Source organism: Strongylocentrotus purpuratus, unplaced genomic scaffold (assembly GCF_000002235.5).
Source record: "Strongylocentrotus purpuratus isolate Spur 01 unplaced genomic scaffold, Spur_5.0 spur5_scaffold_8, whole genome shotgun sequence".
NCBI lineage: Eukaryota > Metazoa > Echinodermata > Echinoidea > Camarodonta > Strongylocentrotidae > Strongylocentrotus > Strongylocentrotus purpuratus.
Window position 1 is genome coordinate 23,217,596 of NW_022145614.1, and position 23,866 is coordinate 23,241,461.

General features: G+C 36.3%; 1 protein-coding gene across 1 annotated transcript; it reads right to left on the bottom strand.

The window, feature by feature from the left end:
- Window positions 1-95: 95 nt before the first annotated feature.
- On the bottom strand, window positions 96-10,895 carry LOC115920174 (cyclic nucleotide-binding domain-containing protein 1-like). The gene is made up of 13 exons (XM_030975224.1): window positions 10,716-10,895; window positions 8,869-8,947; window positions 8,492-8,649; window positions 7,432-7,618; window positions 6,251-6,399; window positions 5,468-5,610; window positions 4,567-4,628; window positions 3,860-3,938; window positions 2,674-2,806; window positions 2,365-2,474; window positions 1,828-1,978; window positions 919-986; window positions 96-439 (listed from the first exon to the last, which is right to left on the bottom strand). Exons 1-13 carry the CDS (start codon window positions 10,786-10,788, stop codon window positions 311-313), a joined length of 1,521 nt encoding a protein of 506 aa, XP_030831084.1. The 5' UTR covers window positions 10,789-10,895; the 3' UTR covers window positions 96-310.
- Between the last annotated feature and the right edge of the window lie 12,971 nt (window positions 10,896-23,866).

The window sequence follows — 23,866 nt, forward strand, 5'->3', positions numbered from 1 at the left end:
AACACAATATCCCATTCCACAACCGGAAGTGGAACTGCTCAAATATCGGTCATGTCATCTTGATAGTCACATTCTACATTATGACCAATTTTAAAAAAAAACGAAAAAACCATATACAATTTGTTCTGTTCCCCTTTTTTATCTCATCCGATAAAGGTCTATGACGCAACAAATTCTTTTTCATATCAAAATGGTCACAAAATTCCAGAATTGCAGATAAAAGATTTGTTCCACAGTCCTTGAGAAAGTTGTTCTTTTCTCTGTTCCTCTTATAGCATGGAGTTGTTACCAGCAAGAGATAGTCTGGTCCTCATTTAGCCCACTTTCCATAGCCTGGTCTAATACCCCTGGCATTGATGACATCCACAAGGACATTGTGTTTGAACTGGTTCCATTCTCGCTTCTGTTCCTGGTCTATGTATTCGCTGTGGATTTCAGTCTTTAAAAAAAAAAGAATGAGAAATAAAAATTTAAAGGGTGCTTGCAAAAGGGTTTGATTACCTAAATGTAGTGAAATGGTAGAACTTGTGCTGGGTCAAAAGAGTTATCCTTCCGCATTTTGACTACTGTGTCTTCTTGATCCAATTCTGGTCTTTATTTTTATATGGATGTTGGTATTTAACATTAATGACTTGTCATACCAAGAAACTTGATGATCAGGGCCCTGTTTCATAAACTTATTTTCAATAACAAATTTCCTCTTTTTTCCAGCATTCCATAATGATGACAATTTATCTAAATTATATTTAGATACTTTCTGCCTCAGAAATACTGAATGTTAGATATATTCATAGGTCTAGAAGACGATATACGTATACATCAAAATGGGTGGCACTGCACAGGACAACACATCGGCACAATTCACTCTAAAACTTTGTCTCATACAATTAATCAGACCTTGAAATTGATCAAATTTACCTCTGATAGGGATTCATAGAGTGTCTCATTAGACTGAAGAAGAAGTGATCTAGTGGTCTCGTCCAATTCTGCCAAAGAAAAAAAAAATACAGGAGTTTATCATTTTTACAGTTATTGAGAATGTGTTACAGTAATATTGAAATGCATGATTTCTTTAAATTTCTATAAAACAAAAAACATGTATGCATTAGACAGGGATGCCAGTTAGAATTGATCAGAGGGCCTGAAAATCACCTAGAATGAGCTATTTTGTACACAAAAAAGCCTAAACTATGGTCTGAAAATAACACTCCAGGGCCTGAAAACTGGCATCCCTGATTAGAATGTTAACATGATATAAATAGCAAAGTTACATTCACCCATATGAAATGACTACCAAATTATTTAAAACTGAATTAACTTTCATGCTTCTTATTTTTTTTATATAATATTACCATGGCTGTATTATAAAGAGATTTGAAATAATTAATAGATGTTTTTTTTAATATTTACAAAAAGTATTTTTATGGAAATTTGTTTTAATCGACCAAGCTTCTAGAAAGCGTAAAGCTCATGTCCAGTATTAGTCAGCTTGAACAAACTTTTAACAGATTTCTGTGATACAATCTTCAGCATTTCATGCTCCTTGATATTTGAAGTTACTGGCAAAAGGTAGGAAAATTAATTTAGATACCTGATCATGACTTAAAGTTACCTGATCATGACTTAAAGTTACCTTTTACTTGATATTTTTGTAAGTCTTGTCATGCCCTTTACAGGACAGTGGATTTGTCAGAAATTGTATAAAATCCACAAGATGAACAGTAAGACGTACAATATCATTGCGAATTTGGCTGTAACTTTACTTTGCTTTTCGACTGAGCTGTGCATAGACTTCAAATGATCCTGATATACATTTGTTCTTCTTACCGTTTATCCTCTCCACCGAGATGACACCTAACTCCACGCTGGTGGATGTTACAATGGAGGAATTGCTTAGTTCTTCTCTCAGAACACTAATCTCACCAAAGGACTCTGAATGTAACAGCTGACCCATCACAACCTGCTTGTGTCGTCTCTCCTGCATCCCCACATTAGATAAAGAAAGAAAGAAAACAGATCCATTCACACGAAGAGCTAGAGCATATAATCTTACTGGGGGAATCAAAATAGGGTTGCCAATGCATGCAAAACTTGAAGAAGAAAAAAATCATAAGATGTGTAAATAATGAAGCTCATTTAACTAAAATCATCATCTAGCAACAACTTGTCTGCAATGAATAGATATCCTAATCTAACTGAATTCTAAATTTCAATTTTGGGCTAAACATTACACCTAACCTAACAAACTCTTTTGCCATAGTAACCCTAACACTTATATTTTTTTCCCCTATCTTTAGTATTATTCAGGTTTTAAAGCATCAAAAGAAAAAAAAGGAGGAATGAAGAAAAAAAAGATTGATTTACCTCTTTCCCATTTGGTAGAACTTCCTTGACCTCCACTTGCCTCAGGACATGGCATTCCCCAGACTTGACAAAGCCGATGAAAGGACACAAGAAACCTTCACTCACCAGAACTACAAACCAAATGAAAGGTAACAAAGATTATGTTTAGAAATAGTCTCAAATTTTTTTTTTTAATAAATAGCCAAGAGCAACAAAATTCACTTATCTGTGTATTAGAGATATGGCAAGCACACTGCGCTTATTGCCCCATCAGTTTACCGATACATGTGAACAAGGATGATAACGGCAACATATGAACAATGATCTAACCAGTATTTTCTTGAAAGGTTGTCCATTCCAAGAGTTCAGCTAGCTTGAGTAATGACTGTCTTGGCCACATCAGATATGCCTTGCAGGAATTGATCAGATTTATCTTCTCTGTGTTCTCTTGTGATTGTATTTGCTAAGAAAGAAAATATGAAAACATCATGATAGAGCAAGTAAAATATTCTGCTAGACTCCCATAAATATTCTACATTGTACCACATTATTTTAATAGATATAACATGCATGTAATACAAAGTAATGAATCATGTTTATTGTGTTGGTGTCTTTGCATGGTGGATTAATTTTTTTAATTCTTAATTCTTAATTTTAAGACCATATTTAAAACACACCGTCATAAAAACTTGAACAATCCTATGATAAAAAGTATTTCAATGTAAGAAAAACCAATTTTGGTGTGTACAGTTGAAATTGTCTTTGTGGCCACCTCTCTACAAAGGCCACAAGTCTATAATGGCCATGTACTTTGTCTACCTTGAGAAAGAAACGTGTGTTTTAGAACCTGTTTAGAAAGGTGGCTTAACAGACAGCTTTGACTGTAATATGTTTGAGATGTACAATGGAGGAACATGACCCTTGCTCTATCTTACGCAGAGTGAGGGTCTAACATCAGACATACTCTAAGAACATAAACTTTCAAAAACTGTAAAGGAAAACTATTTTCACTGTAAGAATCTTCACAAATTACAAACATTTTGTGTCGTGTCAGCTGTGATACTCAGTAATTTTGTGGCATATGAAACTTGCAAAACTGAGCCTTGTGAAAAACTTGTGAAATACATGAACATTTCATGGACATGAAAGTTTCTGGTTTGACAAGTGCTTGTACAGACATCAAGATATATATCAAGGAACAATATGGTAGCTGGACTTGTTTTTAAACATGAGGGCAAAAACCCATGGCATCCACCTACATGTACCTTTACACACTTGTCTCCTTCATAAATCAGAATAAAATACAACAAGGTTTTCTTTGTCTACACATCAGCTATGACAGTTTACAATCTTTGGCAGAATTAGATGCTTTGATATGGCATGAAAGAAGTTAAACCCAATTCCCAGAGAATGACTTGATATATGCGATTGACTTACCATAAGGCATTACATAAGTACATAGAGAGATATGAATTATCAGGCATATGATGGAATATCAATGTCATTTTTTGCATACCTCAGTGATGCGTTTGAAGTCATTGCTAGATATCTTCAGGAACTCTGTCGGTACAGAGTTGATTGAAACAGTCAGCAGCCTGTTTAAAACACAATATATAGCAAAATTTTAGTACATTTTCTATATAGCAAATAGGATTCATCAATCTAATACTGTAGACATGTCGTAGTTGACTAGTTAAAACACTCAAATGGGATGCGAAGGTCACTGCTTTCATTTCACATTTGACACAGGTACGGATATATGTGGGTATACAGTGTACACCTGGTAGGAATTGTTCCTTCCCAATGCACCGTGTCCTGATAAAAAAAAATACCAGGGCTAAACCTGTGGTAATTATTTTCTAGACACTTTTGAAGCACAAAAAGATGATATATCGTGTGATATTTACCAAACAAATTCACAATACTATTTGTAAGCATTAGCATCATGGCCATCTCTATTGCTCTTTCTCAAAAATGATATTGCTCATTCTAAATGAATTCAGATTTTTTTCTTCTCCTGATCATTGGTTTTGATAACAATTTTCCCAGGATCAATTAACTCTGTCTTGTGTCGGCTAACAACCTTTAATCTCTCACTTTAGTTGAAAAACGTTTTAAGAAAGAAATGTGTTGTAGTTTTAACCTTTTTTTTCTTAATAATATAGACTTCAATAAATCAAGTTCAAAATCAAATAGCTAATGGATATTCTGCTGGGTACTCACTTGCTATTTGCTTCTGGGCCTTCCACCTTCTCTAATGTTCCAAAGCAATCACCCACCTTTAGCTAATTTGGAATGATACAAATAATGACATTATTAGAATAATGAGAATATTAGAAAATTAGAAAATATAGAGCAGAAAAATTAAATGAATGAAAAGGAAATACATATATTATAAGTACACAAACTGTGTGAAAGGAAGATGCTTTTTATTTGATTTTGAGCAGTTTTCTTCTCTATTATCATACATTTAAGAAACTACCCCCCAAAAACATCAAAAATATATTAATGAAATGAAAAAATAAAGAGGGATTGGGAGCATGATGGACAGAGAGTAGGGGGAGGGAAAGAGAGAGACATATACTGCTTTCTAACTGGCTTCTATCGGAGTCACACCGATGAAAATACCAATTGAATTTTCCTTATGTAAACAAAGGTGAAACCGCAGTTTTCCCCCTGTCGCTTTTTAACTGCCGGTGAAATTCACCCCCTGTGGCGAGCCCTTGCCGGAAGTGAAGAATTATTGCGTAATTATTAAGCCCGCGATCCATCTAGCTAGCATGCAGCATGTTCAACCATAAGTCAACAAACACAGCTGGTTACGATAAAGCGCGAGTATACTGCGACCTTTGACCATTTTAATCGCCTTTTTCTCCTGAACGCTTTCTAACTGGCCGTTTCATCGGTGTCACACCGATAGAATGAGAATTTCTCCTGCTCTTGAGCAGGAGAATTTAATCGCCTATTTCTCTTCTTTTCATCGGCTATTTAATCGCCTTTTTCTCCTCTGTTGCTTTCTAACTGGCTGTTTCATCGGATGTGATCCGATGAAAATCAGTGCAGTTAGAAAAGGGTAATAGTGAGTGAGAGAGAGAAAGGGGGGTGGGCATACTATAATACTTACTTCAGGGAACCTGTCCTCACTATGTGATGACTCTGTTACAAGCAAAGGTACTTTCCCAGCTGCACCTCTGTATTGAATCCAGGGTCTACTCTGAGGTATAACACTCCCCTTCAATACAGTAAAGAATCCACTATTCGCAAATACTGTAAAACAATAATAAATAAACAAAGTGATATTGATGATATGACTGCTTGCATTTCTTAACTACATGAATAATCTTTTTCCTTTTTCCTAGCACATAGGCCTATACAAACGATACAACAAGGGATTGGCATTATTGCATCGTTTTATTGTTAGGAGTCGGGAGACTGTAAGGAAAACAAAAAATGAAATATATCGCACAAAAAGGATCTCTTCCAGAACCAGACCTTCTGATACAACAACAAATATACTTCCTATTTACAATTACTGACTGTTATATGCATGTTCTAACAATTCTAAGGATATCATTAAAAAATTGTCATAAATTAACTTTTAAGCTTTCAATTTTGACTTCTAATGCTTTTTCCATAGTGAAATTGGGTATGAAATATATTTCACAGGATTTAACTTTACAACAAGGGTAACTGCATGACTCTGTTTCTGGAAGAAAGTCACAACCTTTTTAGTCTTACTACATTGTTCAGTGATAAACCTCTCGAGCAGAACTTGCCGCCCACTGCACTGGGACAGGGTCAATAATAAAAAAAAAATAAAAAAAAATATGGGATCTACATTGTAGATGGTCTCTGTGTTAAGTTTATGGGAATGAGAGATGAAACACTATAAGAATGAATGTCTGACCTGTATATCCTTCGTCCCTCCAGACGTCCAATGTCACCAGGGTACTAAGCTCTTTCAGCTCCTTGTTGGTCAGTTGCTTGGACAGGTCAGTGAAGGCTTTCAGGTGTGAGTAGACCAGGTCGTTTTCATCTGCCTTGCGTTCGTAGGGCCTATTATCATGATTGATCAATATCACAAGTATAGATTAAAAAACAAAAACAATGAAAAAGTAATAATCTAAAGCACTCTCCTGTTGATCCCACATTCTGGCGTGATGAAGTATATAATGTTTTGTGTTTTTTTTTGTTCATGTTTTTTATCTTTAAACTTGTGCTTATCATTGTTGTTTTGACTCATATGAGGAGATATGAGTAGATTTAAATCTTGTTGAAGGTGTATATACATGTATGTTCATTTAGTTTAGATCCTTTTAAAGTAGTACAATGTGTATTGTGAGGATTGGAATCTGCACAAATGACTCGATCTTGCAGAAAATCACATAATGTCGATATATTTACACATGTGGCAAAATGTGGCTCGTACGTTACTATCTATGAACCATTTCTTGTCAATAAGTTTATGTAAGGGCATTTCATGAGCAATCATTTTCATGTGATGCTGCTACTATGATATATTTCCCATATAGTAATCAATCAGATGACATAGTTTTTATACAATTTTTTTTTCACTTTTACCAAAACTTAAAGTTCTCTTTAAAGTGGGACTGCACTACTTGTAGCTATACTTGCGCCCTCTATATAGCCAACAATCCCCAATGGTCCCCTTTTTCTTATGTTAATTGAGAGCTGTTTGATGAGATAGCTATCCCCTGCCAGTGACCACTCAGGGAGATCTAATCCCCGCCCCCCCCCCCCCCACTCAGTGTTATTTAGGGTATGCATATGCGTGTTTCTTCCTTTTGAAAACACCCCCTAAGTTCGGTGTGTAAAGTCAATTTTGTGTACTACGAGCCGGACTTTGGTGCGTGAAAAGTACCCCTTTACCGGACATTTTGTTAACACGCATGCGGTCATTCTGACCCCGGATCGGTGGGGGGGGGGGCCGCGATTTAATCCGTCCTGTCCAAACTAGTGCAGATAGGTTTTAAAACTTATAACCCACATTTCAATAAGATATGTCCACAAAGTGAGAGATGTGACTGATTTGAGAAAGTGGCCCAAGAATCATTGCCAGAAACTCACATTTTCTTGAGAATAGTTCTGAGATCCTTGATTCGGTTTCTCTGGATGATAACAGGATCGAGGATCTTGCGCTCCTTGTGGAGCTTGGCCATGTGCTCCTTGATGTCATGGCTGATATGATCATCATGCAGCTCCTGCGTCTCCTCCTTCGCATTCTTCTTCTTGCTCTTTGTGACTGTTGGATTCTCTATGGAACAAGGACAGCAACAAAATACAATAATATATCCTTCTTTTTTTTTTCTTTTTTTTAGCGCTCATCTTCACAACACAAGGTGCTCAAGGAACTCAATATACCACGTCTCTAGCTAGGTTACTGGAAGATGCTCACAGCATTTCAAGAATTATTTCCTACCAGACCCATTCAAGTGTTTAAACCACTGAACTACAACACCTTTGATAATATGTCCATTTATATAGCTGGTATCTACCAGGTTCTAACACTTATGGCACTATACAGATTATTATTATAATCAATTTATTTGACACAAAATCAGCAATCAATAAGGTACAGCTACATGAACAAAATCATTATCTTCATTGATATCATAATACACATACTTTTATTGATGCTAAATCTTGATTGTGTAATTAGCCTTCAACTTCTTTACATATACACTGTCTAATTTATGCAAGCAATAGTTACATGAAATGCTGCTACATGTTTGACTCAATACGCAATTTGAACGGTTGAATACTCTTGTCAAAAGTTGCCATTGGTTTACACGTAAAAAGCAAAGGGTTCATATATAGTTTTGGTTGCAAAAAGAAAATCTGATCATCTAGGCTCATATTGTTTTACTTGTATGATTGTTGTACCAAAACACAGGTGCCAGATATTTTGATGCTTCATCAATTATTTCCAAGGAACTTAATTAGCAAGTGTAAAGTTCTGAAATGACTGCCAGATCATGGCATTACAGTGCCATCTGCCAAAATCCTCATACCCTAACATCTCCCATTTTTCGTCATCATTTTTATATCAGAGCTCTCTTAAAGCTTCTTAGAACTAAGTTGGTCACCGCTCCTTTGAATTGTTTAATTTTTTTTTTGTATAACATACCTGTTGAATTGTTTGTAGCTCCAAGGCTTTTAGACCCTGATATATCCTTCCCGAGTACCGGTAGCATTCCAGGTTGGGGCTTGCCATTCACAAATATGCTTTTGTAGTTCTCCATAAAGAGTTTGTGTGCTTCGTCTGAGCTGGGTTCCCCTTCAATGCTGTATGGAATATCGTACAGAATACAAAAGAGTAGATTGTAAAACATAGAACGTTCCACCTATTATATTGCACATATCCCAGGGGATGCAAAAAGGTAACTACACAGTGTATAGCCAAGGCTTTGGTCCAGCTGCCCTCAGGTACTGAAAAGAAAATCAAGGAACAACTAATTAATACTTCATACATTGAGCAAAAGTGATTAGAAAATAATTATTTACCTTGAATGAAGGCCATCAAGTTCACACAACCACTTGAGTTTATCATAGTTGATAGCAGAATGTTCTTTCTCATCAGGAACTATTTAAAAAAGAAAAAATGAAGAAGAAAAAAAGGAAAGGATAAGATAAAGTTTGACATTTTTATTGTATTTTATTGAAATAAAAACGTGTCAGTATTTGTAAATGCAGATTTTGAGTGAACGTTGGCCACTTCTGTGAAGCGGTTTCTTTTTGGCATGTGCTCTGCAACTAAACAAGTCATAAAACGACAAGACCTTATGATACATAGAGCTTGTCGGAAAGTCCTAGATTAGATGGCTATAGATCTAGACAGATAGAATGCAAAATATGGCGCTAATTCAGAATCATATCCATACTTTGACCCGTAACTCTGGCATGGAGATACCGGCCATACAACAACATATCAAAAATCAACTAGGGGCCTAGTCTAGATCTAGACCTAGCCTAGGCGGTAGGCCTAAATCTTCAGCAATTGTTCAATGACCTAGTCTAGACCAAACTGTCAAAATGTCAATACGCATTAGCATTGACTCTCCATGCTTTGCTGGAGTGGTCTAGACCTAGATCTATATAGAGTAAGACCGCCAAACTTCGGACACTTAAGACAAAACGGGGGAAAACATTAAATTCTTTTTTTAATTATTGAAAGATCAAATATACTATTATTGTGCAAATACTGTGTATGTATGTCATGAAAAAAAAATTAGTAAAGGAAATGGAATACTAGAATTATTTACTTACCCGCCGAACGTTTTTTCATGCCAAACTTCGGACGTTAATGTGTAGCGCACGTATAGCGCACGTATAGCGCGGATTCATCAGAGGTTTGGAAACCGGATCAAAAATCGTACGACGGGGGTAAGTTTGACTGCGTTGATTTCATGAAAAAAGTATTATTTTCTCGTTTTAGGTAGATTTATTTTAGGTAGAACTATCAGAATTCAGAAAGGTGTTTTCACAACACTTGCACAATATTTTGGTGCTAAAATCTTACGAAAGCGCTATTTTTCGTAGTCACATAAATGACACTCAATGTTGCATGTCCAAAGCTTGGAAGAGCGCCATCTTCCGGTAGGGGAACCTGTATAGTACCCCTAGGTCCGTGGTAACGGCCGCCATTAGAAAATTTTCGCGATAGAGTGAAAAAGTATCTCATAAGCTCCCATAATTTTGGCAGAAACCACCTGAAATATGCCAAGGATTTGTTTGTAATCGATATATTGGAGGCTCTACACCTTAACTCCCCTATTAAGGGACTGTAAAAATCTAGGTAACCTGAAATCTGTCTCTGAATTCGATGTTTTTTGTGAGTTTTGCAGACGGCAACCTGCCATAGTCTAGAATCTAGTATTAGTAATGCATGCAAGTTACCCGCCTGAGCTAGACCTAGGCTCATATTTTGCGTTCGAGCCGTTAAAGTAATTTTTGTCCGAAGCTAGCTTGGCAACGTCCGAAGTTTGGCGGTCTTACTCTAGATTCTAACTTAGATCTAGATCAAGACCTAGAAGAATCTTAGATCTATATTCTAGGTCTAGATCTAGAGTCTAGGACTAGTAGGTCTAGATCTAGACCAAAATGGTCATGATTTAAAAGTTGTTAGTCTATGTTTTTTTACCTGTTTCGTGTCAATTTTCTTATCTTTTTTTGAGATATTTACTTCATTTGGGGTATGTTTTAGAAGGATATTTCCACGCCGGAGTTACGGGTCAAAGTATGCATATGATTCTGAATTAGCGCCCAAAATATATACGCGTCACAGCACACAAGTAAATAAGCACATGGGACTGAACAATAATGTAAAGACAAGAAACGTAGATTAGACGTACCATTATGACGGGTTTTCTGTCTATCTCTCTTACTCCAGTCCGCATCACCTTTCCCTTTTGGTACGAGAGCCATGTATTTTGCACTAATTGTAATGTTTAAATAATGAAAACAACTCGCAATTTACTTCGGTTATATTTTCACTCAGTGTAAAACTAGCCGTGAAGCGTTCATAGCAACGCCTAATTGCTTAATGAATACACAAAACAAACGTTGAGGGCCGACCGATCAAAAATATTATTTAAACAAAAACTAAATATAAATGGCAAATAAAATCAACCACTATTATAAAGCGAGTTCAAGCATTAAGGCAATCTATGTGATTAAAGGGGAAGTCCACCTTGATAATAAATTGTCTTAATACAAGGAGAAAAAATTAGAAGACATCTATTCTGAAATTTCTTTATTACCAGCCTACTTTATACTTGTCCTATCTCGGAGAATTAAGTGTCAAACTCCGGGGTCTAACTTCTGTTTTTAAGTGGCCCAAACATTGTGGAGCGTGTGTGCAGCGCTTTGTAACTGCAAGGAAAAGGCACTATATCAAATATCTTTTTGGATTGGATTGAGAAAAATCGGAGAAGAAATATGAAAGTTATTGATTTTCAAAATTCATAACTTTTTTATGGGAGGGGCGGGGGCGGATGGGGGGCTATACAGCGGTGTGGGGTAGCCCCAGTCAGAAAGGAGGAACTTTTTCTTACGTCTGCATGTTACTAGAATTACAAAGAACACAGTATTTTTCTTCATATGGAACATTTTGGGCACGACCGCATCTAAACAAAGCCAAAGCACGTCTGTTTGGTCTATTTTGAGGTGCTCATAGATTGTTTAAAATTATGATAGGTTATAAGTTTATTTCGTCAAAGATTGAATTTTCCATAATTTACATGCTGATGACATATTTAAAAAAAAATCATCTGTAAGATTAGCTAAAGGTAAAATATGTATAAGACTGTAGCCTACAGATGGTCGAGGCAACCTATTTTCTTACGGAATCCATTCTGTTATTACTTAATAATACATTCTTTTTCAAGGAAATTAGTTCGTTTTCTTTTATGATATCACCAAAAAATCTTACATTCAGATTCAGATCCAGATAAATTTATTGGTCCATTTGGAAATTCAGTTGTTGGCATTACATAAAGCACATGAACAATATCCAATAGAAAATAATATACACAAATAGGTAATACACAGTAACAAATGTACAATGATATAACACGGATATACATGTATATCGTTTTTACATAGTGGAACAATATAAGAAAATAGGATAAATTAATAAATCGATTCACAACACTATTGAAAATGTACGATTGCGTAGGATTCGGAAAAAGTATTGTTATTATCTTTCGTTATTATTATTGTTACTATTATTATTATTATTATTATTATTATTATTATTATTATTATTATCATCATTATCAACAGTATTTATAACACGTATCATTATTTGTCACGGTTATATTTTTCTTCATAAATTAAACGGTATATTAATTAAACGGTATATAACTAAAACATGAAATAACATATGATATCATATAGGTATTATTTATTTATTTGCTCGTGATACTGGTACATTTTGGTTAAAAAGGAAAGGGTACAATGCAATTGATGAATAGCGAAGTGGCACAGGCTTATTTAATTTGACTGGAGTTGTTCATTGTATTTACGAATGGAAAGCGGGACAAAGGAATTAAGGAATCGTGAAGTTCGAGCCTTCATTGATCTGTACATATTGACCGATATCATAGTTATAACTCTGTAGCTTAATGGTTCAGGTTCATTCATGGATTATGCCTTTTTGCCAAGCTGTATAGGGAGAAATACCACGTATACAAAAAGAAAGGAGGGCATGAAGGAACTGTATTGAAGCATTGTATTTTTTACCAACTCCGAAACGATACCATCTATTCCAGGCAGCTTTGTTTCATTTTATACGGTTGCAGTCACCTCACTTAATTCAATGGGAAGGTTTAAATCATTTCCTCTAATATGAGATTCTTGAAAAGTACATTTTAAGCTTTTCATCTGTGTGTTATGTTAGTAGTATATATCTCTATGGTTAATAGTGATAAGAACCCATCATCGAAACCACTGCCATTATCTTTAAACAGAGAATGAAAATTTCCCATTTACTTATAGCATTATCATAGTCTTCACTTTTTTTCTCCATGATCGTCATTAATTAATTATACCATTGGTATATTCTGGTACTTCTTTTCTCATCTTGTTCAAACTTTCAAATCTATGTCGACCACCCTTCCTGTATACATTTCCTCAGTCTTTCAGCAACAGAGAACATCCTATTCCCTTATAGGTCTTCATCAGCTCCTACCTTTGTCATTCCCAAATCCCGTAAACAGACTGGTTTCAAATCCTTTCAGTCCTTACTGAGCCCCACGTCTCTGGAACAAACTCCCCTCTTTCTTAAGAAACAGTATACTTCACTAGTTTTTTTCTTCAAAAAACATCTGAAAAATTACCTGTACAACTCCTCTTAAATTGTCGAAAGTCTAGGAGAGCAGCGCCTTGTAACCTTTGGAAAAGGCGCTATATAAATCCAATTATTATTATTATTATTATTATCTGACCCTATTCGACCAATCTCTTTCCATAATGAACAATCTTTATTTACCATGGCATCAAGAGTATTTATTAGTTTTAAACTGGTTAGCTCTTTTAGCTTTCCTGACCGCTCTATCAAAAATCTTATGTGCATTTTTTAATTAATAAACATCAAATTTTACCCTCGGTATTCTTGCATTTCAACCATTCCTTTTGTTTACATTTAACACAATTCCGTGTGACGATTGCAGAATAGTTAAAAATACTAAACCAAGCTTAACTGCTTCCACTCTTCATTCTAAAAAAAATCTAAGTTTAAATGTTGTGGCAAGATTACGGATTTGGCATTAACCATTTTGAGACCTCCTTTCTCAACTTGTTGTATAAGAATACAGGCGCGTACGCAGGGGGATGGGGGTGGGGGTCGACCCTCCCCCTTCAAATTTTTTTTTTTTTTTTTTTGTGTGTTTTGGAGGAACCCCACTTTTTTCTTCTTTTTTTCTTCTTTTTTTTAAATTGTGCTAATGAGTGACCCAAAACAGGTGACCCTACCCCTCCCCCCTAACTGAACAAAATATCGATCGGTCAATTTTTTTAATTTTCGGGACAAAAAAAAAATGTGCTCCTATGTGTAGGATACATACGCTTTCTTTCTTCGTTGTTGTTGTCGCATTCCTTGTCGTGTTCGTCGAGAGATTCGACTGACCCAGGTTGATTCTAGCTGGTTTCTAAGATCGTCGTCATACTATGCATGGTGACGACTGTCTGCTCTGTCTCCACTCTGGCCTTTGACGATATCGTCGTCCTCCTCATGGTTGAAGGGCCAGTGACGGACCCGGGTCCCCTCCCCTGAGGGAAAAAACGTTTAAAAACACGTTAATTTGACCTTTTTCTGTAGATGGGCCACCTCCCCTGGCGCTCACGGGGGGAGGGGGGGTGCGATTTTTCTAATTTTCGAGGGCCCCCAAAATAATTTAGTGCTCATTGTAATTAATGGATTAATTAATCCATATGTTAGCTTTCTGAGGTAATCTGGCACCTCCCCTCCCTCCCCCTCCCTTTGTACATGTCTCTGACATAAAATAAGCATAGTAACAAGAGATCATCACGTGAACTAGTATTGTTTCGTCATAGATTCGAGCGCATGCGCAATGTGAAAAATAAGCGCATTAAATGCGCGTATAATATAATAATTATGTTGAATATCCTAGCAATTTTTGTTTACATTCCTCACAATGATATCTATATTGTTCTCGTAGTGTTTATTCACTATACTTTTCTCTGCCTTTTCAGCCAATTTTTGCCGAATTTTGGTCGATTGTGCGTCTCATTTCTCGTTATTGTCAACATCTAAGCAATTTAAGGCCTTAGATCCGTTGCCAGATTGAGAATTTGAGAATTACCAACGTTATGAGTCCTCGAACTACGGTATGAGTATGACCAGTAACATTATGACCGTATATTATAGACACAAAGTTAACGTGTATCAAGCGATACATGTCGGGCAATGCCGTTATTTATCCGACAAACCCCGAGTCATTTGTTTCTCAAAAAATGATTTTTGTTACTACTTTTACTTGACTTCAGAAAAGAAATTCGTTATGCGAGTCTGACTTTTAGTATCGGCAGATAAGCGAATAACCCATTTTCATCTATAGATCATCTTTTCTTATATTCAAACATTTTTCAGAGTAAACAAAGTTGGGTTTTCTGAAACGCAGTCTAACATAAGTGATAAAATGTTTTGTTTTTTGTTTTTTCAGACACAATTACGATATAGCTGTTTTAATAATTGGGCCTTAGTCAAGTTCTTGTAACTGTTCCCCAATTTAAGTTTAAATGAAGCGAAATAAAATATGGACAAAATAGAGTTCTCCTTGTTCTCCTTCTCTTTCTTTCCACTTTACTTATGTTCCTCCTATTTTAGATTCGTTCTTCTTATTTTCTCTTATTTGTTTCTTGATTTTCATTTTGTATCTTCTTTTAATAGTACAGTCTTTTTTTTTTCGATTTCAAGTTCTTCCTTTAACTTTAACTTTAACTTTTACTTTAACTTTTTCATCCTATTCACTATAGTGACTAGGATATTATTCTAGACTATAGTTTCCTTCCATGGGCTGATTTTGTTATTTTTTCACCGTTTATTTTCCCCCTCCCTCTCCAATTGCATTGCATAATCACAAACGAATGAATAACTTCGGATGCTGACGCATAAAGCATTTACTTGATAAATAATTTGTTTGAGCATTATAGTTGAAGAGAGGGGTGCTAATGAGTGAGATAAGAATATTTAGAGAGGATGGGTTAACTTCGTTAATTTTATCTGTTCACCCAGTTATTGTTTTGTGTAATTTTATTTTCATCATTTTACGATCATAATATGAATATTTAGGTATCAAATATCAGTTCTGTTGTCCTGTGGAAACTGTAAGCACATAAGGCCTATTTTGACCCATTAATTAACACCATACACGGCTAGCTGGCACAAAACCCTGGGTCGGGCTTCTAAAATGGGACATGAAGCATGATTTGACATGAAAATTGACGGGGCTAAAAATGAACCAATCAAAATTAGCTTTATATGTATGAAAAGCTTACGTATCATATGTCATTGTCTGGGATTGAGGATTTACACATTTGACGCAAAACGCGTTGCTGCAAAGTTGAAGATTGGTATATTGAAAGGCAATCGAGCACAGTGCGACCGATCAATGGACATTATGTATGAGAAAGTAAAAAAAATTAAATGGATTGTAAAGTTTAACGTCAAAATGACGGAGGTTTTTTTTTCAAGTAAGGGCATGGTTTTACATGGAATGTAAAGGAAATGTTTCCTTCTTCTCATATCTCGATAGAGGATATTATACTCAATTTCGACTTTTAATGGTAAAGAAAAGTGTAAAAAGATGTCGAGAATTTTACAATATGTCATGTAATATAAAATGCGCGCGGGTCGGTTGATCTCCCAAAAGGAGCGCGAAGGAATTGATATGTTTTTTAATTTCATTTAACTTCTCTTCCTTTTCTGTTCTCATTATTCTTATTCTCTCCTTTCCTTTTATATTTTTCGTTTATACTTCTCAAGTTTCTCTAACTTTCCCTTTTCTCTCTCTCTCTTTTCATATTTTGCTTCATTTCGTTCACTCTTATAATCCTTTTTTTTTCTCTTTATGTTACTATAATTCTCCTTCTTTTATTTCTTCTTATTTTCCTTCTTTCCCTCTCTTTTGCTCATGTTTCCTTCTTTTGAAATTCAATTTAATTTCAGTCTTTTATTTTGCATGACGAACACCATCGTTTTTTCGAGGCGCGATATAGCTCAGTCGGTAGAGCATTAGTGTCGTTATCCGGTGACCCGGGTTCGAAACCAAGTCGATGCGCTATAGTGCCCTTTGGTAAGGCATTAATCCTCATTACCAGGTCCCTCGGAGAGGACCCTTAAGCCGTCGGTCTTCTTGTTGCTTACTAACAAGCATTTATTGCTTTTTTTAGCTGTCAAGTAAAATAACCACCACTATCACTTTTCACTTTATCTCTCTTCTAACTTGCTTTTATTACTATTTTTATTATTATTTTAATCAAACTCATGCAGATTTTAATCTATTTCATTCTTTTCATCTTTCCCTGCTTTTTTTTAACGTATGATTCACCAGGGTCATCTAAGAGACGTCGAGCTTCAGGGTCATCTTCTTCTCCTCGCTAAGAGCGTGAAAGACGAGATGTCCAATCTCGAGTTTGTCGAGAAGCGGAGACTTCCAAACCGCGAAAAGGTTTACATCTACATCCCTCGTCGCTATCGTCATCGGACGGATAGACACTCTCTTCACTTCTACGGCTACTTTGAGTACCATCATGGCAAACGTCAGCTCATCATCCCGTTGTCGAAGCTCCTCAACCAAATCGCGGTTGAAGAGCTGCATCAACTCAAGTCGGGTCGACACCGTCGACACCGTCGGTTAGTCTATCGCATTGTCGATGTCGACTTCCACTCAACGATGTCCTTGGATTGGAAGTGAAACTCAAAGAAGAACCTCTCTTTGAGTTTCCCCAACACAAGGACGTCGTTGAGTGCAGGCCTGCTCCCTCCAACAACGTCTCTCTCGTTCCATCTTCCACCTCGAGTTCGAGGAAGCGTATGGACGATGAGTTTTCTCAACATGAGGACGTTGTTGAGGGCAGGCCTGCTCTTTCCACCAATGTCCCTCTCGTTCCATCTTCTACCTCGAACTCGAGGAAGCGTAAGAAGGACGATGATTCGTCATCATCTTCCTCTGCGAAGAAGGTTTGTTATAACAACATATTTTCAGTTCCACCACGCACTGAATAAAGGATGTGTTTCTTTATACAGGCATAAGTCTCTTTTCAATATTTTTGATTGTCTTATCCATATAGGATCGAAATCGACATCAAAACTTGAAGAAGAAGAAGAATAAAAAAAGAAAAAGTAGAAGAAGAAGAAGAAGAAGAAGAAGAAAAAGAAGAAGAAGAAGAAGAAGAAGAAGAAGAAGAAGAAGAAGATGATGATGAAGAAGAAGAAGAAGAAGAAGAAGAAGAAGAAAAAGAAAATGAAGAAGATTGAACAAAGTAATGTGTCTTAATCATTATAAATATCAGTGCAATGTTATATATTGAGGAAAAAAGAGGGGTACTACATATTTTTGACGATTGATATGACTACTATAGTGCAACGTTTTGCAATGAACATGGGGACGCATACAAATCTTTATCGTTATTATGACAATAGTACGATATTTGAAAAAGTTACCATTTTGTATAATCTAAATCATGAATATCATTGCAATAATTTGAATATTAATTTTGAAGAAAAGTGGGCATCAAAATATGCATACTAATCTTATACATTGTAGATTCCCCCCCCCCCTCTTTGTTTTCTTTCTAGTTTAAAATGGTGCATATGGAATGTCATCTCTCATTCTTCATCTCCATCTCACTTCATATCTGCGTTGAACTGAATTACTGTTTCGGAATAACTGTTTTGGACTATTCCTTTTGGAATATGATTGTTTTGGACTGACTGTTTTGAACTTATAGCTTTGGAATGATTATTCAGCTTGGTCTAGTACTTTTGGATTAATTTTTTAGATCAACTATTTGACTTTTATTTGTTTAAACGTTTTGGACTTTTTTATAAAAAATAAACCAAGAAATATATCCCGCAAATCTGTCTGCTGTTTCATTATTATCAGTTTACCGAGTTTGTTTGATACATTTGTAGTTAAAATATCATCTACTGATAATGTGAATCTATATATAGATGAAAAATATGAGTTAGAATTATAAGACAAAACAGAGTGATTGAAACAAGTATTGGTATGGGTGTGTTCGCATTTGAGCTAATATATCATTATGAAGTGTGCTAAACAATGTTATGCTAAAATTGAGGAAGAGAAAGGAAAGGAAGGGAGTAAAGATAAAGAGATAGAGAGAGGGAGAGATAAGAGAGTGAGTAGGGAATAGAGGGAGAGAGCTAGAGAGAGAGGGAGAGAGAGAGAGAGAGAGAGAGAGAGGTGGGCAACTGTCCACGAGACTGACAAAACAAAGAATTTACAAACAAAAAATACAGCAAAGTTCCAAAATGTCCCACATCCCACAATCCCGATAGCCCACGAAACCAACTATACCCATGAAAAAAGTACTGGGTTAGACTTGATTCCAGCTAATTTTCTAAAAGATGGTGCGAAGGTTTTATTTAAGCCTTTAAGTTATATCTATATTGACGAGTACTTTTCCAGAAGATATGAAAATAGCAAAAGTGACTCCACTTTATAAAAAGAAAGATAAAACTGATGTTAGCAACTATAGACCTATTAGTATTTTAAGCGTAGCATCAAAGATTCTAGAAAAATCGGTCTGTGTTCAAATTGAAAGATACTTCAAAGAAAATGATATAACTTATGAATTTCAATCTGGTTTTCGACATGATTATTCGACTTAAACATGTCTAATTCATTTGACTGATTATTTGAGGAGAGAAACTTCCCAAGGGCGCTTTGTTGGTATGGTGCTCCTTGATCTGCAAAAAGCTTTTGATACAGTTAATCATTGCGTCTTATTGAAGAAGTTACAACTAATGGGTTTTGATAAGGCAAGTTTAGATTGGTTCAGATCCTACTTATCTAATCGACACCAAGTAGTGGCCATTCATGATATTCGTTCCAAACTAATGCCTATAACATGCGGTGTTCCTCAGGGAAGCATTTTAGGCCCAATTCTATTTTCAAGTTATATAAATGATATGTGTACTTGTATAAAAGACTTCAAATTATTATTGTACGCAGATGACAGCGTACTACTCTATTCAAATCCTGATCCTAAATATATTGAGGAAAAGCTCAGTGAACAGCTGTCTACGTGTGTCGATTGGATGACTGATAATAAGCTTGCTTTACACTTTGGGAAAAACAGAAAGCATTTTATTTTGTTCTAAAAGTAGTTCTAAAAAGTCATTTGAATTCAAAGTGACACGCAATAATCAAGCAATCAAGAGAAAAGAGTCTGTGAAGTATTTAGGCATTGAGTTGGCTAGCGCAATTTCATTTTCATCTTTAGTAGAATCAGTTGTAAAAAAAGCAAATTCTCGTCTGAAATTTTTGTACAGATATCAAAGTTGTATGGATTTAAAAGCAAGACGTACACTCTGTTTTGCTCTTTTTCAATGTTTATTTGACTATGCTAACCCTGCATGGTATAGTAACATAAACAAGTCAGATCAAAAGAAGTTGAAGATTATACAGAACAAAATGGTGAGATTTATCAACTGTTCTGGTCCAAGAACTCATGTTGGCTACAGCGAACTTTCTAAAGCTGGTTTTCGTGAAGTCGACCAAAGATCAAAACAACTCGTATTGCATCACGTGCATAAAATATATCATACTAGGTCGAATCATTATATTCGATCCAAATTCGATCTTGTTACTGACGTACATGATTATAATACAAGAAATAGCCGATTCAACTTTAACTTACCAGAAAGAGTAGGTACTATTGGAAATTCGTTTTATTACAATACCATAAAAAATTGGAATTCCCTTCCCAATGGTGTAAAAGAAATAGGAAACTATGATCATTTTAAGAGGAAATTAAAGGAATACCTAATACTTGACAGTCGAAGAAGAGAAGTGAATGACATGTTATATGATTGATATTTTTATTCTTCTGTCGGTTCATACTTTTTCATGTTGTATATACTTATGTTTTCGTACGTTATAGAAATTCTACAAATTCAATTTTATTTTCCTCTTCTCCCTTCTCCTCTTTTTCTTCTTCTCCTTCTTCTTTTTCTTCTTGTACTGAATATCATTTCTATCATCAGTTTAATGTTGTTATTATTATTATTATCTTTAATAAGTAGTTCTTTTAATTTTCTTATCTGTCTGTAAATATTACTATTTTAACTTATTAATTTTATACATGTCTGTAAGGGACCCCACTGGAAATAAGCTCTCGAGCTTTCGTGGGTTATCCTGTTCAAGCTGACTTATTTCTGATCTGTTATTATTGTATATTGTTGTATGTTGGAAGCTTGTCGAATAAAAATCAATCAATCAATCAATCATGACAAAATTATGACAAAATAAAGAATTAAATAGAAGTGGCCAGAGGCCTAAGAAATCGTCTCGTGGGCTGTTGGTATTGTGGGATATCGGTCTATATTAGTAAACCCTGTGAAAAGAGACATTATAGAAGGCACACAAGACCGACAATTTCGGTCTACGGGCTGACGGTCTCGTAAAGCACTGGCGGATCCAGGGGGCGGGGGCGGCCCGGGGGGCCCCACCCCTGGGAAAAAACAGGTAAAAACATATTAATGTTACCTTTAATTGGAGACGGGCCCCCTCCCCTGGTGCTGGTCAAGGGGGTGCGATTTTTTAAATTTTCGAGGGAAAAAAATTAGTGCTCAAACCCCCCCCCCCCCCCCCCCCCCCTCCTGCTGTTGCGTGGACTATTTAAAATCACCACAGTTTAACAGCGATTAAAATCCCATTGAATCGATTTTTCAAGAACTACGTTCCAAACAAAGAAACTATTCTAAGATTACAACCACTTGAAATTAATTGTACCTGTAAAGGGCTAGAGGCTATCACAAGGCTCTAGAATAAATCTATACATTAATCTCACCCCCACATTTTATTTTGCCTAATCTATCCATTTAGTGACAGAAAACAAAGTCATCTTGTGTAATGTTCAAGAATAGTAACTCGTCCCAAATAGAAATTGAACTTGGACAGTTTGAACTCGTAGGGTAGGAATAAGGATATCCGCATGTATTTAATTAGCAAATTAATTATCAAGTTTTTATTTGATGTTTCGGTATAACGAACAATTACTTGAAAGCATAAATACGCACATTTATTTTCTGAGCTGCAAAGTTCTCTCACTTTAAGTTATCATGTGCCGAAGCTTATCGTACTTACTATAATGTGATAAGCAGTGTGTGTGCAGGCGCGCCGGAAGCAGTTTGGGATTGGGGGACTCACCTTCCAGGGACAGTGGCGTAATGAGCCAAAACTTTTTTTGTTGTTGGGGGGGGGGGGGGGGGGGAGGAAGACAAATCTGTATCACCACCACTCTAAAATGTTACATGCAGACCCCACGGAACGTTTTTCAAAGTGGAGTATTAACAATGACGTAGCGTAGCGAGCGTCAATTGGCGTAAGGTCCAGGGGCTGATCGAGCCCCCGGAAAGTTAGGGTTTTATTTTAGGTACCTAATTTCAGTCAGGTAAGCATCCAGGGGCCCGCCTTAGGGCCCTTGGTGGGGTCCAGGGGGCAGAGCCCCCGGAAGCTCATGGGTTTTAGGTACTTAATTACAGTAAGATGAGCATCCAGGGGCCCGCCTTAGGGCCCTTGGTTGGGTCCAGGGGGCAAAGCCCCCGGGAGCTCATGGGTTTAAGGCATTTAAATACGGTCAGATAAGCATCCAGGGGCCCACCTTAGGGCCCTTGGTGTGGTCCAGGGGGCAGAGCCCCCCCCCCCCCCCACAGCTCATGGGTTTTAGGTATTTAATTACGGCCAGATGAGCATATTTTGATACCTCATTTGTGACATTGGCAGGTCACTCATTTTTTTTCTCTCTCTCTTTCTTTCTTTTTCTCTTTAATATACTTTTTCAAAAAAGTGAGGGGAGGCCCTGACATGAAGGCTTCTAAATAAGCATATTTTGTCGCCTGACTGTAAATTTGGGAATTTGACAATTTCCAACAAACGCATAAAAAGGTACGATTTATAAAAAAAATGGAGAAAAAATACCGGAAAATCATGTCATTTCAGCAATATTTGTAAATCACTGGTAGCGAATTAGAACCCCCCCCCCCCCCATCAGAACGCCAGTGGTCGGGGGCTCACGTCTTCTCACCCCTATAATAAAAAAAAACACACGCTTCCCCATCCTCACAAGATTTCCACGATATGCGCGTATCGCTATTATAAAAACCGTCATTGGTAAATATAGGGGCATGCGGAATGTATAGGAAATTTAATTCCTGTTCACTCTTCTTTTCTTTGAATGGAATATAATTTTTATGTGATTCAATTCAGGTTTTATTATATTTATGTTCTTTTTGGTTAAAAAATAAAAACCATCTTTACTCCTTTACTGCTTTTTTTAAGGGGGCGTTTTGCCCCCCCCCCCCCCCCACTTTCGGCGCCTATGGTATGGGTGTGTGTATTTCTAACTCGTGTCAATGTTTAGAGCGTGAATCAAGCATTCTTAATTAATATCTGACAATGATTATTTTATATGCTACCATAGATTTTGTGCAGGATCTCTTCTAACTTTTATAACATTAGCAGTAAACAAATGAGGAGCAGAAATTTCAAAATAAATTCACTTTTATTTTTCAATAATTTGCATGCTCTCTCTCTCTCTCTCTCTCTCTCTCTCTCTCCCTCTCTAAGTGCCATATCGTTTGACTTTGGCGATCATGCTGTTCCACAACCCTCGGCTCCTAGCCTTCTGTATTAGTACCACTCCCAGTTCTTTCACTCCTCTCTCTTCCAACAATTTCTGCAGACTGTCCTAATCAACTTCCTCAATTTGCATGCATGACAATTATTACAGTTTGGTATCATTAGAACGAGTAATACATTCCCTTCAAGTTTCCAAGACGTTGTGTAACATTTACAATTTGGTGTGGGTGTTGAAAGTAAGCATTGTTCAAATTTTGGTCAAATTTTAAAACAAGAGAATACCCATAGAACAGGATAAAGGGGGACCTATCTTCTTCTTCTACTTCCTCTTTTCTTCCTGTTTTAATAATTTTTTTCTACTTTTTCTCTTCTTGTGTTTCTTCCTGCAATAAGTCCGAAGCTCGGTAGTAATACCACGAAAAGTCGAAGTCGTGCATGCATAAGTTGCATACATATAAACAAGAGAGTTGAGCTTAAATATCAAGCAGAGCAGAGAGGGGTATGATCGAGTGAATCTCATGTAGGAAATTACTTGAAAATCAAACTTAATAAAAACAACACAATCATCAGAAATGATCAGAAAAACAAAATCATCCTTCCAAACCTAAAAAATTAAGTGTTACCTTATACGGTTAAGCGACTGTCTGAAGGAA